Raw genomic sequence first — 18,928 nt, forward strand, 5'->3', positions numbered from 1 at the left:
TGTAGAGAACTTATTGTGCAAGACATGCCTGTACAATAATAAGACTAAGTCACATTGACAACCCTAAGATTAACTTGTATGATAATCTAAATCTGTATTCGGTATTGTATTTCTTGAGTCTGTAAAAATGATTAGAAGATTAGACTGGAGGATTTTTTCATGAACATATTCAAGCTAAGGAATAAAATCTAGAAGAAGATCAAGCCATGATCATGCCTCAGAGAAAAGTGTAAAAGCTTGGAGTTGAATAAAGCCGTTCTATGAAAAATGTTCTAAGTCAAGATATCGACAAGTCACAGATCAAGTTAAATCGAGAAGTCATTCGAGAAGTCCAGAATGACTTATCGAGAAGTCCAAAATGGCTTATAGAGAAGTCTCAGAGATATCGACAAGTCAAATAAAGATGTAGAGAACTGGAGATATCGGTCATTTCTGCATGTAGAGAACTCAGAGATATCGACAAGTCAAATGAAGATGTGAAGAATTGAAGATACCAATAAGTCAATTTCTCAGATAGAGATCTCAGAGATATCGATAAGTCAAAATTTGTATATAGAGATCTCAGAGATATCGACAAGTCATTTCACATGCAAGGATATAGAGACCTCGACAAGTCAAGTATGCCTATAGAGAACTCAGAGATCTCGATAAGTCATTATATTTATCGAGATGTCACTTCTCTATAAAACAAACTGGAGATCTCGACATACTTCTCAAATACAGAATGCAGACAAGTTCAAGATTCAAGATTTTCAGTCAACAAATGATCTATTCACTAGATTGAAAAGTCTACAAAGTAGCTGAAAGAATACAAGATCAAGGACCAAGATTAACTGGACAAAGGGTGGTCACAGACCTGCAAGATTCTGCACAAATTTCCTAAGCTAGAAATGGAAATAGAAAAAGGTTGTTTTAGAAAGTAGTTTAGTATATTTTAGTGCAAGTCTTGTAAATCCGTGCTGCTAGTCTATAAAGCATGCACGAGTCCTTAGTTCACAAGTAACAAACAAATCTAGATTTTCTTGTATTCTCTTAAGATAGAAGTTGAGTTCTTATTTTCTTAAGAACACAGAATTTGTAGCAAGACCAATTTTATTAATTCAAATTAAGTGAGTTTTGAAAATATTGTGCTTGTTGATTAATTCTGTAAACACAATATCTTAACTGCTTTGTTCACCTATAATCCAAACAATTTTAAAAAGGCTAAAAATCCAAGAAACACATTCACCCCCGAGTTGCATTCAATATCTAACATAACTGGAGATATCGACAAGTCAAAAAGTCCATATAGAGAACTGGAGATATCTACAAGTCAAAAGCTCATGTAGAGAACTAGAGATATCGACAAGTCATTCTACTCGTAAAGAACTGGAGATATCGGCAAGTTAAAAGCTTATGTAGAGAACTAGAGATATCGATAAGTCATTCTACTTGTAGAGAACTGGAGACCTCAACAAGTCATAACACCTATCGAGAAGTGGAGATATCGATAAGTCATTTTACTTATCGATATGTGACATATCTACGCAATAAAAAAGATCTGGATAAACAACTTCAGAATTCAGAATACAGACAACATGAAGATCCAAGATTATGATCCAAGATTATCAGTTAACAAAATATTCTATCACTGAATTGGAAAGCCTACAATGCAGTTTGAAGAATGCATGATCAAGGGTCAAGATGAACTAGACAAAGGAGAGTCACGTACCTAGTAGATTCTACACAGATATGTTGCACTAGAAATAGAAACAGGCAAACGAGCTTTAGAAAATGTGCTAGTCTATTTTAGTACAATTTCTGTAAACCGTGCATGTTGATCCATAAAATATGTCACGGGTCCTTAGTTCAGTTTAACAAAGAGATCTAGAAAATCTTGTATAATCTCAAGAGAAGAAGCCGAGTTCTTATTTTCAAGTACACAGATTTGTGGCACAAAAATTTTGATTTAATACAAATCAAGTGAGTTTTTATATAAATTAGTTATGTATTTACATTTAGTCTTTTATCACTGCAAACTTACCTAACTGTTAAGTTTCAAGGGCCACAAACATTCAAAATTAATCAAGAATTCACTCCCCTTTATGTTGCACTTCATACCTAACATTAAGTTTTTTTTTTAATTTTTTTTACATTATTTTATAATTTTTCTTTATAAATTTTTGATTGAAATTTGAATTTTTTTGAAGTCGATATTTTACTAACAAATCCCAAAAGAATTTAGGAGGATACCATCAATAAAGGAATTATTCATGTGCACAAATTTTTTCCGAGAGAAATGTAAGAAATGCTAGAGTATTCAAATTGTCAATTTAATAGGTGTAAGTTATAAATATTGAAGTGGCTCATAAATTAGTGGACCAAATATAAATATCGATTTACTAAATTACAAGATTTTTGAAAATGTACGAAATGCTAGAGTATCCAAATTGTCAAATATATAGCTGTAAGTTATAAATGTCGACGATACTTATAAATTAGTGGACCCAAATATAAAAATTAAATTCAGTAAATTACAAGATTTTTGAGGAATGCGGGAAACGTTACGATATCCAAATTGTCAACTGTATAGCTCTAAGTTATAAATGTCGATACCGCTTATAAATTAGTGGGCCCAATATGAAATTCAAATTCAGTAAATTACAATATTTTTGAATAATGTGAGAAACGTTACAGTATCCAAATTGTCAAATGTATAGGTATAAGTTATAAATGTTAATACCGCTCATAAATTAAGGGACCCAACATTAATATAGATTTTGTAAATTTGAACATATTATGTGTTGTTTAAGAATATGTTTTTTTGAGATATCTGACATTATTAAAAAATAATTCAATTTTATCAAAAATAAAAGTTAACAAAAATTCATTCAAATACATTAAAAAGAAAGTATCCTTATTTTATTTATAACTAGAATTAAATTCATATCACATGTAAATATAGAAAATTGATAAATAAAGTTGAATTGATATAATTGAAATTGTATTAAACTTGATTTATTCAGAATAGGAAAATTGATCAATTTTTTTACCATTTAAACTTCAATTACTAATTTTTAAAATTGTAATCGAAATCAAATTTGTACTCCAGTTCAAAATAGAAAATTGATAAATAAACTCCAATTTTTCCTTTCCAAACTTCTAATCTTATTTGAAATAAATTTGAAAATAGATATGGATTTGAATAATATCCCGAAATAATAAAATCGGATATTAAAAAAGGCTGATTGTAGAGAGAGAAAGGGAGAGAGTGGGGGTTTTTGGTTGGAAACAGGGGGTGTAGAGAGATATAGCTTCTATATATCCTTCTCCTCTTCGCCGTGGATTTTTCCGTTACGCCAATCATATATATAATAATATAGAGTGTTAAAATATATGCACACAAAATCTATTGAGAGAGAGAGAGTAAGGAGAGAGAGATAGTAAAGTGCGATTTTTAGAGAGAGAGAGTGATGACGACTGACGAAGTAAGAAGTGGCAATGGTGGCGTCGGAGTAGAAGAGATACCGCCGGCGACTAAGAAGATGGTGGAGGATTTGAAGGAGATTGTTACCTGTTCTGAATTGGAGATCTATGCTGCCCTTAGGGAGTGTAGCATGGACCCTAACGAAGCTGTTAATCGCCTTCTCTCTCAAGGTCCTCTCTCTCTCTCTCTCTCCCTCTCTCTCTCCCTCTCTCTCTCTCTCTCTCTCTCTCCTCCCTCTCCCTGTCTCTCTCTCTCTCTCCTCTCTCTCTCTCTCTCTCTCTCTCTCTCTCTCTCTCTCTCCTCTCTCTCTCTCTCTCCGTATATATGATTATTTGATATCTCTCTGTAAAAGTTTTTCACTTATACATTACTTGATATTCGTATGTATGATCGAGTGTGTGTGTGAATTGATCGGTGATATATGTGTATCTGTGCTTTAAGGTTATTGTGCTACTTTTCTTGACAAAAAGAAAAAGAAAAGGTTATTCTGCTACTGCTTGTTGTGCGTGTGTGAATTAATACGTACTATGTGTATGTGTGTGAATTAATCTGTGATATGTACGTGTGAATTAATCTGTGATATGTACGTGTGTGTGTGTGAATTAATAGGTGTGTCAGTGCTGGTAGTTTATTGTGAGAAATACTAGATGTAATGCTTTGAAAAAGATCTTGTTTTAGTTTTTTTTAATTGTTGTTGCTTTGTTTAGTAGCAGTTATGATATGATTTATGAAAGAAATAATTGGCGATGTGTGCATGTGATCTGTGTGTGTGCGCGCTTGAAGGTTATTGTGCAACTGCATATACTGTAACTGTATATATGCGTGTCTGTATGTGAATCAATCGGTGATGTGTGTACTATTTGTGTGTATGTGTGTGTGTGAATTAATCGGGTAATATATATTTGTGTAAGTCTGCGTGTGTGAATTAATAGGTGATGTATATCTCTGGTAGCTTATTGTTTATTTTCTGTCAGAATTTTATTAGATGTTAACGTTTTGAGAAAGAGTTTGTTTTAGTTTTTTTATCATTGTTGCTTTGTTTAGTAGCAGTTTTGATTTTATTATTAGAAGAAGTATTATGTGTGTGTGTGCACGCAATGTGGTTATGGTGTAACTGTATATATACGTGCCTGTGTCTGAATTAATCGGTAATATATACTGCATGTGTTATTGACTCTCTTTTTTGGTGTGAATTTAGTTGATGTTAGTGTGTTGAGAAGAGTTTGTTTTAGTTTTATTTGTTGTTAATATGTTTAGTAGTCTTGATGTAATATATGAAAGAAGTAATGTATGTGCTTGTAGTATTGGATTGTTGGGATAGAGGAGGTGGTTTATACTTTATAAGTCTGATGTGGTTTGGAGAATTTCTTGTTCTGTACTATTTGTTTGTGTTATGTTTGTGGTTGAAGGGGCACCAATGTAAGATTTATTGTTTACGGTAACTATTTTACATATTAAACTGGTTTTCCTTTTTTGTGTAACTGTGACATTGAAATTAAGATTAATTACGTAATTGTGTAACTGATTTTTTTGTCGGAACTTTATTGGATTATGTTGGTGTTTGTCAGACTTGTGTTGCTTAGAATGTTTTTGACTGAAATGCCTTTCATAGTTTTTGTTTTAGTTTGCACTTTATTTAAATTGAAGTTTCGATTTTTCAGATCCTTTTCGCCAGGTGAAGAGCAAAAAGGATAAGAAAAAGGAGGTGTGTTTTCCTGAAAATCCTTAATTTTAGTATCATTTTACTTCAGAAGTAATTTAATCATCTCTGTATGGGTAAATATTATAAATTAGTTCAATGTGCTGTTGACATCTTGATTTTATTCTTCAAGTCCTCATTTAGCTAGCTGAAGTGTAAATCTTACTTGAGTTGAAGTCTTATATATGATTAGCTTCAGTGATGTTTTTTTTTCATATCTATTTATGAAGCAATTATCTTCTGTAGTTTTTATCAGCTTAACTTGTTCATCAGCATATTCTTTTTCAATGCTCTTTGTTAAAATCTCTTTCTCTCTCAGAACAAGGATATTCCAGAAACAAAGCTTCGTGTCAATAGTAGCACATCTTATCGTGGCTCTAGAAGCGACCGAGGACGTGGAGGCTCAACTCCATACAGCTCTTATGGTAAGCAGATGAAGATTTTCCCAAATGATTATGGCAGTTTAATTACACCTTGTACACAGTTTTTATTCTGCTCACCAAATTACTTTTTAGACCCAAGTGCTTTCCAAGGCAAGCGAAAGGAAAACAGAACAAACTCTTATACAACCTCCTTATCAGTTCCTCAAGTGGCAGTGGGTAAAACAAACTGGCGTCTTTCAGCAGTCAGGTTAGTCCTCAATTCGTACATGTATCTAAAGTGGCCATCTGACTTTATCTTAAACAATTTTATTATGTACTTTTAGAAATTATTGTTCAGTTACTAGTGGAGATATTGATTGTCAAATGTTTGGATGTCTCCCGAATTTATGAATGAGCAAGCATGCAACTTTAGTGAGGGGGAGTGTTGTAATTATATGTTGCTATTATGATGTAGCAAGATATTAAACAGCAAATAAGCAATGAATTATACTATTCCCTAGAATAATTAATCAATATTATTCCCAAGAAAAGTGTATAATCAGAGCTCATTAGGGTTTCTATTCCCTATATAAGCACTGTAATCCCCCACATTATAGCTTTGATTATGCACTTTTCTTGGGTATAATATTGAATATTTATTCTTGGGAATCGTATAATTCATTGCTTATTTACTGTTAAAAAACTTATCCTGCATCATCTTATTTGTAACTGTTACGTGTTTATTGTAAAAATATTTATTGTGCTTTTAGTATTAACAAATTATTGTTTTACTATATTAATTTAAAGTGTTTTACTATTGAAGTCAATAAAACTGTTTGTCTTAAAATTTTGGAAATATAATTAATGTACATTGTTAATTGTTATATGTATAAATGTAGTAGTTCTTACTGGCATAAGTATGTAGTTAAGTTTATGGTTCTTGATATTCTTACAATCCTATTTCTTTTGAAAAGGTATTCAGAATACATCTGCTTTGTTTTTTACAGAAATGAAATTTGAACTTTGCCTATGATAAAAACAACAGCATAAGTATTTCAAACGTCATGTTATAGTTGGAGTAATGAATTTAGCACAATCATTAGTGTTTTTAAATACTTTATATGACAATATTAATAAAATTTAGTAAGGGCAGCACTAAAAAAGTATACAAATACACCTTAATAATAAATGTTATTCACTTAAATACCGTAATAAGTGTTAAAATACACCATAATAACTGTAAAAATACCCTAGTTTTACAATCTCCGCGTTAGCTTAGATTATACTCTCTTTTGAACCCCCCACCCACATATTTGTTAGCACATGTAGTCTGGTTATCAGAATTACGATTATTCGCTTGTTGTCGTTCGCAATCCGGTTGTTTCTTCCCTCCTGCAGTTAGGAAAGAAATTCTTACTGTAGTAGTTTTTCTGGAGTTCAATCATCAATCCTTATCTTATTAATATTTTATATCAAAACCTTCCAGTTATTACATATTTTTTAAATTTAATTCTGCCCGACCTTAATTATAGCAGTGATTGCCATTTCCAAATTTGTAGTTTTGGCTTTTACGATAGGAGTCTTGATACTCATTTTTGATCATTTGGCACAATAACTCCATACTTCGTGATTTAAGTTAAGTAATCTTCTTAGTGTAAAGCCTGTAAGGGGATTTTGGAAGTTAGTGGGAGCTGTGAAACGTAAGTGCAATTCTCTTTTAACAAAGTATGAAGAGAACGACACATCTTCTAGTAGGTTTATGATATTAGGTCATCGGCCATTTCTAGTTTTCTGTGCCCCACACACACCTGAATTTCTGATGGTATTCAAAATTTCAAAAATTGCTTAATGAAAGTGGATTCATTTTTTCATTCATCAAATTATTCTCTGATATTCTCAAATAAATATACCAATATTAAGCCAGTACAAATACTCGCATCCATGTTCTCCCAAAAGTCACTTTAGTCGTAAATCTTGGAAACTCAACAGTTTGCATCAGGAACTACAGAAGGGCTCCACTTGTGCACCTAGATCGATTTTTGTTTAGACAGAGGCTAATTTAGACACTAGCCAATTAACAGTTAAACACACAAAGAAATTTGCGCATTGCGCATATCAAGCGAGGTCTAGTACCTGCATCCATTGAGTTCTTTCCAAAGTCACTCTAGTCCTAGAACTTGGAAACTCAGAAGGTTTGCATCTGGAACTATATATAAACATGGTCCACTTGTGCCCCTGGATTGATGTTCGTCCAGGGAAAGATATTTTGGACATTGGCCTCTTAAAAAGTTGAAACACGTGATTGAAAGAAGTTCGCGCATGGCGCGCACAAATAGAATTCCACAAATAGTAATTTCTTTACTATAAATGGTATTAGAATTATACGTGAGAATTATCATGTTGGTGAACTTTGCTTTGTATATTGTGGCTGCTGCAAAACCCGTAGTCACTTCCACAAGGACCGGAACCCTACCCGCATTACCTTGTTTTTCCTAAATACAACTAATCCTAGTTGTAGCATGAGGGTGCAAAGTTGCAAAAGTAGGCCACACTCAAAACGAATGTGGAGTGCAGTTGGATATGTATGCAAATTCTCGAGCTCTATAGATCATTGAGTCAAGTGATTTTTCCCAGATCCAGGCATGCATAGCTCATAGTACACATTTAATTATGTGAATTTTATGGACAGTGCTGTGTTCAGAGTTAAGTGAGTGACAAGTTGTGCAGTATTGATGGGGAGCGATAGTGGAGAGTGTAATATATATATATATATATATATATATATGCTTTTTTTGGTGTATATATATTTAATTTAGAAAAATATAATAAATTTATATTTGTTATATATTATATGGGGTCTACTGGTTTATAAAATCTAGGTTATTTGTAATAAGCCAATTGTTTTTGGGCCTTAATCGGTTAGGTTATATTATTAGTGTTTTTAATTCCTATGTAAGTGATGTAATCCCCACAATTAAATTAGACTTGATTAATATATATATTGATTGTTGAATAGATATTGATTTGAATCTCTTTGTATGGGCCGCGATCCATAATCTTCTACGTTTTGTGGCTGGGAACCCTCGGGGTAGGGATTTTTCCGCGGTTGGGACCCTCTAGGTCGTGATTCTTCCGCCGTTGAATCACCCAAGTTTATGTTATTGTTCTTAAATCATATATCATCTCTTCTATAACCTGTCCTACATTACTGTGCTGGGGTCGGAATCAGCCAAGCTGAATTAGAAGTAGATAGAATTAACCTGATTGCAGAAATGGAGGTACATGGTAACTGGGTTGCCGGGGCTCAGATTGCATTTTGAAATAATTATTTATTTATTTATTTTAATAATTAATTATATATATTCTGCATATATATGTTTATTTACACTAGTTTATTGCAGTAATGCCTAAATATTGATCTTGTTCAAGCTTAAGTGTGATTTATCTTGGCCAAGTTTCCTCGGTATTGATTAGAAAAACAGAAAAGAAAATAAACATTTTAAATAGTTAAAATGTATGTATAGGCTAGGTTGGGGTGTTTAAAAACAAATTATATTCCTTGTTTGAATTGTCCAAGTCGAGGAAGGAATTAAGCCATGACTATGTTTTAAGTTGTTGGAGCGCACGCTTTGTGATGTTCAACATTTTTCCTCTTTTATGATATCATCTCTTTTGCATATAATTTCTGCTTATTGCCCTGGTGTAAGGTAGTCCTCTATTTGCATACAATTTTTTAAGAACTGCTGTATTTGCTCAATTTTGAAGTGTATTTCGTACGGACTTGAGGTCATATAATGCTATACAGTTTCAATATAATATCATGTGGCTGATGCACACCACACCAGAAATAATGATCTACTTTATATGTTTTTGCAGTAATTGTGTAAACATGGAAGGGGAAATGTCAAAGAGAAGTGTGGTTGAGGGGAAGTCAGCTTCGCAAACTAATTCTGGTTATCAGTCTGCTTTGGTGGTTGTGCCTACTCAAAACTCATTATCAGACGTTGTCAAGACGGGGGCCCCTCAGAGCAGCGCTGTAGACTCATTTCAAGAATTTCCTTCTGAAATACTGGCGGCTGCTCCTGATGAATGGTTCTCATCTGAGCCTCCTGAAAGCACCAACTTATCAGTAGTCCGATCAGACTTGGCATATGATAATGTTACTCAACATCTGCACTCTCGTAAAGATGAGTTTAAGGAAGAAGAGGAAGAGTCTTCTAAGGATCTCAAAGAACATCATGTTGGTTTTGCTACAATTTCCGATACACAGGGTATCAAATCTGGAAATGCATTAATATACGATAATGGAAAGCATACCAAATTGGGCTCCTATCAGTCTTGCAGTTGTGCCTTCCAGAATGAGGAAGGTAAATATTCTGCTTTAATGTTGTTTTACCTAAAATAAATTATTTGCTTCTTTACACGTGGTTAGTATTTATCTCTGCCAAGCAAACACTCCTTTCCCCTTCCCAGTCTTAATTTAACTTTAGGATCATGAGACACAGATAACGAAAAAGCTAGCAGACAGACGTTCAATGTCTTTATCTAATGACGATCGACTAGTTGGACTTTATCAAAGCAATTCCTACTTGTTTGCAGAGGAATTGAACTGTTCTACTTGTTTGTCGATTTAGTGAACTGAATTAGCTAGAATTAGGTATAATAAAATTAATATTTTGGCGATGGATAGCTGAAACAAGACAACAAGGGATCGAAAGGGACAAGTACCTGGGTTTATACAGTTTTACCTATTAAAGATGCTAAAGAACAGAAGTATGAAGTGTTTTGATGAATCTCATAATATCCTTGTATTATTAGCAATTTAGAGGTAAATATAATAACCAAGTGAATCGTGTGTCTGTGAGGTGTTAGTTGTGGCTTAGGAAGTTGCCAACTTTTGTGATGAATTTCTGTTTTCAGTGGTAGTATGCTTATCATGTGTGCGTGAACTAGCTTTTCTCGTGTTAATTTGCATGTCTTATTTAGATTTGTGTCTGTGTGTCACTTTTCAGTAAAAGATGGTGTGGCTACTTCAGTATTGTCCGAGACTGCTAACCTACAGAAACTTAGTATACAGGAGGAACGAAAGCCATCTTATGAAGAGGATGGCCCTTCTGTTGTGATCCCAGATCATCTGCAGGTCCAGTCTGCTGACTGTTCACATTTGAGTTTTGGCAGCTTTAGATCTGGTCTAGAAACTGGCTTTTACGGGTCCAGGTCCTCGAGAACTGACATGCAAGAGACACCCATAATAGCTGATGCTTTAGTGCTCAGGAAAACTGACAATAGGTATGCAATTATTTTGAAAGTTTTGGTTTTCTACCATATTATATTTGTTGTCTACCTTATGAAATTTTTCTCCGCAGAAAATTAGAGTACTATGGCAAGGAGGTATTTCCAACTGCTGCTGACGAAATATTAGCTTACAGGGCTAGTAGAGTTGCTCGGACTTTTGATTTAGCATCGGCCTCACAGTCAGATTTTTTAAAACAGGAATACCCTGAAGCCGTGGCACATGGAAGCCAATATAATTTTACTGCTAATTCTACTGATTATCCATTTAAAACTGCCCACCAACTGAACCTTGCACCTAGTTATGCCCAGACGAACTCATGGATGCAAGATCTTTATTCTTTTTCCGATGCGATGGTAAAATATTCCTACATCTTGATGTGGTTTCCCTGTTTTACAGTTGTTCATCACTTTGTTCGTGAGAAGCTAAGAAACCTTTTATCTCTGGCCTAGAATCCATTCTCTCAGCAGGTTAAATATGTTTGCTAAAATCGGAAGCCTATTAAATTTATAATAAATAAGTTCATAGTCAAGGGGATCTGTACATCTTTTCATTGGGGCCTAAACTATTTGTGACCTGACTTGTGCTGGGCCAAGCGCCCAGGTGGACCAATGTTACCTTTATAGGGAATATTTATTTAATTCAATATTCTGTGTTCATATGATCTTTTGATATTTCATGTGATGGTGTGAGGCTAATTATGCTTCCTTTCGTAGAGTTAAAATCTTATTTGAATGCTGGTAGTTGACAGCCTTACATTTCTAGTGCATCTTTGTACGCGAAAACGACACTCAGCGTCTTGGAGATGCATTGTCCCAAACCTGGCTTCATTTAGGCATATGAATATGAATTTAGAAATAGTAAAAGTTTCCAAATCACTAGAAGTTGTAGCCTGTGAAAATCACTTTTCTCTCTGTGGTTTCGAATGCTCTTTATTTAAGGTGCCATGTTTATCTTACTCTCACAGGGACATGTAGATTCATTATCCGGTACTCTACAAGCAGCAAATGATCCTGTAAGAGACCCTAAATTCTCTTACTCACCTTTCCCTGCGGCACAATCAGTGGCCGGTAAGTATGGAAACACAACGTCGTCAATCAATGGTTCATCTATTTCCTTGGAAGAGGTACATACACTTGCTCGCTGTATCATTATTTTTTTAGATCAATTTACAGATGGATTCTTTAGCTGTTGCATTGGATTTTCCTTGAAAAATTTCAGTTACGCTGTTCTTGCAGCACATCAGTTGTAACACTTTCAGTTATTGAAATTGTGAATATGTTTTAAGAACACCTCTTGATACTGTAGTTGACGATATCTGCAGTTTAAGAAAAAAACGTATAGTTATATTCTTAATTCTGGAATGTGTACTAGATTAGTTGAAGGAAAGAATGTGTGCACATGTAGGCTGATGTTTCTGCAGTGATTCTGTGCCAATTGTTTCATGTAAAGAGATAAAGAGTCAATCAACTTTTTAGGTCCCAAGGTCTAGAGAGACTGTTGACTTAGAAATTTATTTAATTATGTGTAAAATCTGACTGAGTTGATGTGTGAAATTTTTAGGTTTTTTTTGGTGCACATGCCTCTGATGCCAGTTTTCTTTTTTAATATGCCTGTGCATACTATTGAGTGTATATTTTAGTTACTTCTCTTTATATTTTTGTCCTTTAGCTGTAAATGTTTATTGTACCATTTGTGTACATTCATGCATTTGCGAGTAAATTGCATTCTTCTGAATTGATATGGAAAGTTGAAACCCTCAATGGTTCTTATGAAAGTATAGTCTGTCTTGTATCTGATGGTTCTTCCGCTTGCCTGCAGGCGTTGAAGACAGGTTTGCAATTACTTCATCCTGCACAACAGCATCTTTCTGGAAAACGAGTTGCTTCAGAGCGAAGTGATTTCCAACACCTTGCTGCCCACCAAAATCCCCAACCCACAAATCCATTACGACCTTTTGCCAACGTGAATGATTACTCTTACTTGCCTCAGAACGAGGCGTACATGCCATCTACCTTCCAGCAAGAATTTGGTGGTAAAGGTGCATACCATCAACCACTGTCTGCTCAATATAAAAGCAGTGTATCAGTCGGTAGCTTGCCCCAGTCTGCCACCATACCTTCTGGGTATGGGTATTTTAATGATTCAACCACCATTTCTGGAAACTACGCCATGAATCCATCAGTTATTGCCGCTGGGTCTGCCATAGGCTATGATGATTTAAGTACTCGGTACAATGACGGCACTTATTCGACACCCCTTCGGCAGGTAACTATTTAAATAATTGGTATAAAACTTGGCCCTAAGAATTGAATTATGGCCTTCTTTTTATAGATGAGGAAATAAAGTAAATAAAGATTTATGTAAATTTTGCCATATAGGTCCATGCAACTTATTGCTTATGCAAACTGGTAGATCTATTGTCTATTAAAATGTGGTCCTACTTACCTTCTCGAACTTGGACATTTACGTTATATCATATTGGCACTATTTCTTGCTAGGCTGTTAGTATGCATTGGTCAAGTAGTAATTATTACACAAGTCTATCATTGCACACAAACTTCATTATAACTTTATTACGTTATAGTTATTGACCAACGAAAGTTCAAAAATAGGCATCTGAACATTTTAAGTGGAGGTAGAAACTATATGCAAATTGCTGTAGCAAATAGTCTCTTAGTTTACATTTGTCTTGGAAAGAAATTTTTAAACCTTTGATTCAATTTCTTCAAACTGATTTCTAGAATCCGAATCATCCTGAATTAATGTTCTATGTATTGACATGACTCATGAGATTTGCCATTGTAGAAAAGAAATTGAGCAAAAAAAAAAGGCAGTAAGGAAAGAATTTCCCAGCATGATGCAGAATTATATATGTACCTGTATTAGTTCTGAAAACACCAGTGAATGAAAGCTGTTTCTTTTCCTGGCTCGTATGTTTACCAATTAATTCTGAAAACATCAGTAAATGAAAGCTGTTTCTTTTCCTGACTCTTATGATTATCAATTAATTTTGAAAACATCAGTGAATGAATCCTGTTTCTTTTCCTGACTGGTACGTTTATCTATTAGAAGCAGTATCTGCAATTCTGCATATTTTGAGCTTGCATCACTCTGTTTTACTGTCAGAATGAAAATTCAGCCATGTGGCTCCATGGACAGGGTTCGAGAGCAGTGTCGGCTGTATCAGAAAATTCTTATTACAGCTTGCAGGGCCAAAATCAGCACCCTGGCGGATTTGGGCAAGATCAGCAATCTTCCCAAATTTATGGTGATACAAGCTTCTACAGTTCTCAAACAGGGATGCCATTGGATCAGCAACTGCAAAGCTCAAGGAACAGGTCCCTTGGTGGATCCTATGTCCAATCAAAGCAACCTCAGCAGCTATGGCAAAATAGCTACTAGAGTTTTCAAATCTCAGGGTTCTCATCATGGTGTCTGCAATGCGTTTGGAAGTGGCCAATCAAGCAGCCCGTGGTTGAATCTGATAAGATGTGTAATGTGTCAAAGAATGTCATTTGGCTGGAGCAGTCCTTGTACCTCATAGTTTGTATTTTTACATGTCAGTTAAAAGGTAACATAGGGAACTGCTAATATGAATAATGAGCAGTTGCTTGACATCTCTGCCGACTTTTTTTCATTTTCTTTTTCAAATTTTTTTGAAACATTTTTTTTCCCGTTTTATCATTTTAAGAATATTTTGTTTCCATTAGCAAGTTTATTGTGCAGGGAAGAAAAGGTAAATTTAGTCGCTAGATTCAACTGAGGTTGAGTTGAACTTTTGTACCGAGTTATGTTTCTTTAATCATGCGAAACATAACTGTATATATTAAGGACTGCAGCAAGAACCAGAATCACAGGTATGAAAAATATATGAATTTGATGGTATACATGGGAAGCGTGGATATTTTTTTTATAGGAAGAAACTTTGAGAGAATCTCTATTTTCCAATTTGGTTGGGGGCAAGATGGAATAAAGTGGGAAAAGAAATCCATTAGCCCATATTTCTTCACCTTTTCTTTTAAAAGCGAAATTATGGAATGCTGTATAAACAGCAAAGGAATTTGTGGTCTCTTGAGCTATACGAACTCTAGCTCTAACTTTGTACAGGTTGGATCCTGCTCTACTAAATGTTGATAATTACTAGGGGAGCAGTAATATTTCTCTTTCAAAGACGAACTAAATATCGACCATATGGCAAAGTTTTGGTACTAATTTTTTATTACAACTCAACTAGTAATTCACATTGAAAAACAAAACACAATGCCATTCCTTCTCCCTGCTATTCCCTCGAAAATATTGCAAAACACGTAGCAGGAAAAAGAATAATCATAATTCTTTACTCTCGTTATTTTTCTTCTAAAAAATCACTCAACTTTGAGAACCAAGAGTGCAAAAATGATTAGCATAGCTCATTGCTACACAAGTTTCAGAGGCCCAAAGAACTGATTTCCGGTAGGTATGACCCTGAATATGCCTTTTCATTATTTTTTAATGTTACGAATTCAAATTCTGTGTGTTCAATACATACTAACCAATATAATAACATGCACCAGCCATTTTTTAATAATATTTCAGAATATATTGTACGTAATTTTTGAAATTTCACCTTGCACATGTTTTATTAGAAATAAAGTGCATGACACCTAATAATTTAGTTAAAACGTGGAAAAAATATCACTGAAAACAGTTTATAGTCGATGATATTTTAGACCATTGAGTGATGGTATATCGTGCCTTTGATGATAGTGACTGAAAATAATGATGGTGACTGAAAATATTTTAATTGTACATGTCTGAGTTAAAGATATGATATTCATTATAATTTGTGTAAAATTGATATCTATGGTAGTAAGGTTATTGAACCTTGTTGTATATAGAATCGACAATGTCTTGGTCTAATTTCAACATTCTCGTGTTAAGATATCAGTACAATGTTGTTGAATTCATTGTGATGACGTGTAGTTAGCAAATTTGTAATAACCCCCAAAATTTTGAACTTTTTGTAACCCTTGTGAATAGTGTTTTAGCTGAATGAGAAAACTTTTCATGCCACACTATGTAGGGGTTCTGTTATGGATATTCTGAGATTTTATTAGTACTCTACATGGTATATAAGTGTATGTAAAGATCATCAGAATCCAATTCCGAATACTTTGATTTTTCCCGGAAATCCATTAGATACGGAAAGAATTGAGTATAAGGTAACAGGATAAAAAGGATTTAAATTAAAGGATTATAAGAGAGGATCATAAAAGGAATATAATATATTGAGAAAGGTTAAGGGAACCTAAGTAATAAGATCCCGGGTATGATCCCTCAAACGATAAACGAAAACGAAAGTTAAGCGAACCGTATAACAGATCAGCGGTCATTAGGCAAACAATTAGGAAGTTAATCAAAGAGATTAGTGGGGATGATGTCATCCAACCAATAGAAAGAGGACAAAGGAGGGATGATGACATCATAAAGTGATGCAAGCATGACATAAGAGGGAAGGAAATGTGGTGGAATATTAACCACACAAAAATCAAGGTTAAATTGGTAATTAACCAAAAACAAATCAAATATTCAACCAACCAAGCCAAACAATTCATTTTTCATCAAAACAAGAACACAAGGCATTTTATTTTCTTCATGCTCTCGGCTTTTTACTATTTCAAAGAGAAAGAAAATTCAAAACTCAAGATCAAGGCTTCCTAAATTGGTAAGATAATTCCCTAGTCATCCTTATGCATAGTTATGACTATATTATGAGTTTAAGCATCCCATTCATTCTCTATCTTCTCCAATAAATCAATGAAGAAGACAATGAATAGTGATTTCAAGGTTTTAACTTTATTTTTCTTGATTTTCCTTTAAGATCCTCAAGGCTTCTTAAGGCTTCCTAGCTACTCCCACCACTTCAAGGAAGGTATATCATCTCCAAACCCTAGCTTTAATTTTATATTGGGTTGATTATTGTTGTGAGGGTAAAGAGTAGCTTGAAACTTGGTTGTTTAAGAGTTTGGGTTGGAATGGTGGTGATTGATTTGTTGAAATCTTATGATTTGGTTAAAGAGTGTAGTATAGTTTAAATTCAAGTTTTTGGATTAAGTAGATTGATTATAATGAGTTGATTTGGGGCTGTTGTAATGTAGTTTAGATGGAGGTTTGATTGGGTTGTGAATTGGGGTTGAATTGTGATGGTTTTGGAATGGTTTAAATTTGGGAAATCGCGTAAACATAGCCGTCGTAATGTCCGATTTACTTTAGACTGCTTTTGTTCATAACATTAGGACCCGAGAACCCCCTGCTAGATGTTGACCATTACCATGTTTAGATAGCTCATGTTGCGAGCTTCGTTTTGATATGTAGTTCGTTTGATTCCGATGTACGGTTTAGGAGAAACGACCGTTTTAAGTAACGGCGTTTCGCGAACGAAACATTTCCCCTCGCTTTACTTTGAAACATAGGTTAAAGACCAAAAAGGGCTAATTAATGTATGAATCAATTATGGTAAGAGTGTTAGGCAGTTGGTAAGAAACTCGCGAAGGAATCGCCTTAAAACTCGTAATGGTTAAATTATTAAAAATGGTGGAGCCGAGAGTACTCGAGTGACTTAAGAGAATCAGTAAGCGCAAAACAAGCGTTAGAGTCTAAGTTGGTTAAAGTATAGATTTACAAGTGATTTTGGTTTAATTCCAACTTACTTGTTGTTTATAGGTTACCAGACTCGTCCCGAGCCTTTTTCCACCCCCAGTCGCTCAGGCAAGTTTTCTATCCGTTATACTGTTGTTGTGATGTATACGCTTGTATATGCATTATCTTGTAGTAGATGCATGATGGTTATATTAGCAAATTCTTGCGATATATTGTAGCATGTGATATGGTACATATGCATGCCTGTTTCGTATTCTTGCTATATATATCTGTTGATTCAGTTGATAATACCTATGCTAGAGAATAGCGGTAATTTGCATATACCCTTAGTATAGGGACCCAAAGGTGAAAACATTTTCTAAAACCGGGAGTTGAGGTCCCCGAGTAGATTTGATATATATATATATATATTTATATATATATGGTTATAGTTTTCAAAACTATTAATCGAATAAGGTTTATTCGATAATTTTATTTTATTAATGAATATTATCTTGAATATTCATTCGAGGACTTATGACTCCTTTATATTATTTATTGAATATTACTTGAATATTCATTTGAGGATGTATGACTCCGTTATTTTATTTAATGAATATTATTTATAATATTCATTCGAGGTATTATGACTCCGCTTATTATTTAATAATATTCTTTAATTTATTAAAGAATAATGTTTCGATAATCAAACTTATTTTCGATTATTCAAATAAAGATAGTACTTTTGTATAAGTATATCCTTGATTATTTAATTTTCATTCAAGTAAGAGTTTTAAAACTTCTACTTCAATTATTTTTATAAAGATTATTCTTTATGTAAATATTATTTAAAAAATAATATCCAGATATTTCTTTTTATTGAGACTGATTTACTTTATTAAATCAGCATTATTCCAAACACTCTTTAAAGTGTTTTCGAGTCTTTAAAATGATTTTTAAAAGTTAGAGCGGATCCCAAAACTCATTTTTATATTTAAGATCCTCCTTTCGAAGGGGATTTAAATACTCGCTCAAAACCTGAGGGATCCGGCTCTGTGGTGTGTTTTATATTCGCAACAAGGTTGCTGTCTTGATAAAAGAGTTTTTGATTACTTACCCAATACTCGGGAAGTAAAATTCTTGGAACAAGTTAATCCATTAACAGGCATCGCCTGGGAAATATCGGTGAGTTTTCCTTTCCAACTAGATACGACTTCTTGGTGGAGCCGTATCAACAAGTTTCTACTTGGGGAAAGTGGGGACGAGCTTTACGTTTCAGAGTCATGGATTTCATCTGAACTAGGAGTGGCGTAAGTGGCCGAGTAGCGCCGGCCCAGCCGTATTATTATATTGGCCCAAATGGCCTGGAAGTTCCGCTAAGGCGGTCCATTCTTTAGGAGTTCAGTGTTCGGTTGACAAGTAAATCCGACAGGTTCCCCTCCACATGTAGAAAATGGTGGGGTTGTACTACTACGACTGATCATCGT

General features: G+C 34.2%; 1 protein-coding gene across 2 annotated transcripts; it reads left to right on the plus strand.

Annotated features, from left to right (window-relative positions):
* Positions 1 to 3,231: 3,231 nt before the first annotated feature.
* LOC141677859 (uncharacterized) lies at positions 3,232 to 14,460 on the plus strand. Of its 2 annotated transcripts, none has more exons than XM_074483942.1 (10): positions 3,232 to 3,636; positions 5,128 to 5,171; positions 5,485 to 5,590; positions 5,681 to 5,795; positions 9,404 to 9,894; positions 10,540 to 10,816; positions 10,894 to 11,176; positions 11,788 to 11,946; positions 12,642 to 13,088; positions 13,983 to 14,460. In XM_074483942.1, exons 1-10 carry the CDS (start codon positions 3,453 to 3,455, stop codon positions 14,223 to 14,225), a joined length of 2,349 nt encoding a protein of 782 aa, XP_074340043.1. In that variant the 5' UTR covers positions 3,232 to 3,452; the 3' UTR covers positions 14,226 to 14,460. The 2 variants fall into 2 exon arrangements, with proteins under 2 accessions (XP_074340043.1, XP_074340042.1); XM_074483941.1 differs by having other exon boundaries at positions 3,234 to 3,636; positions 13,950 to 14,460.
* Positions 14,461 to 18,928: the final 4,468 nt, after the last annotated feature.

This window comes from Apium graveolens, chromosome 8 (assembly GCF_009905375.1).
Source record: "Apium graveolens cultivar Ventura chromosome 8, ASM990537v1, whole genome shotgun sequence".
Lineage (NCBI taxonomy): Eukaryota > Viridiplantae > Streptophyta > Magnoliopsida > Apiales > Apiaceae > Apium > Apium graveolens.

Excerpts from the sequence above, each read along its gene's own strand:
- LOC141677859 (XM_074483941.1), top strand. The coding sequence starts at position 3,453 with ATGACGACTGACGAAGTAAGAAGTGGCAATGGTGGCGTCGGAGTAGAA. Across the intron at positions 5,172-5,484 it reads AAAAGGATAAGAAAAAGGAG|AACAAGGATATTCCAGAAAC; the intron begins GTGTGTTTTCCT and ends TTTCTCTCTCAG. Across the intron at positions 13,089-13,949 it reads ATTCGACACCCCTTCGGCAG|AATGAAAATTCAGCCATGTG; the intron begins GTAACTATTTAA and ends TTTTACTGTCAG.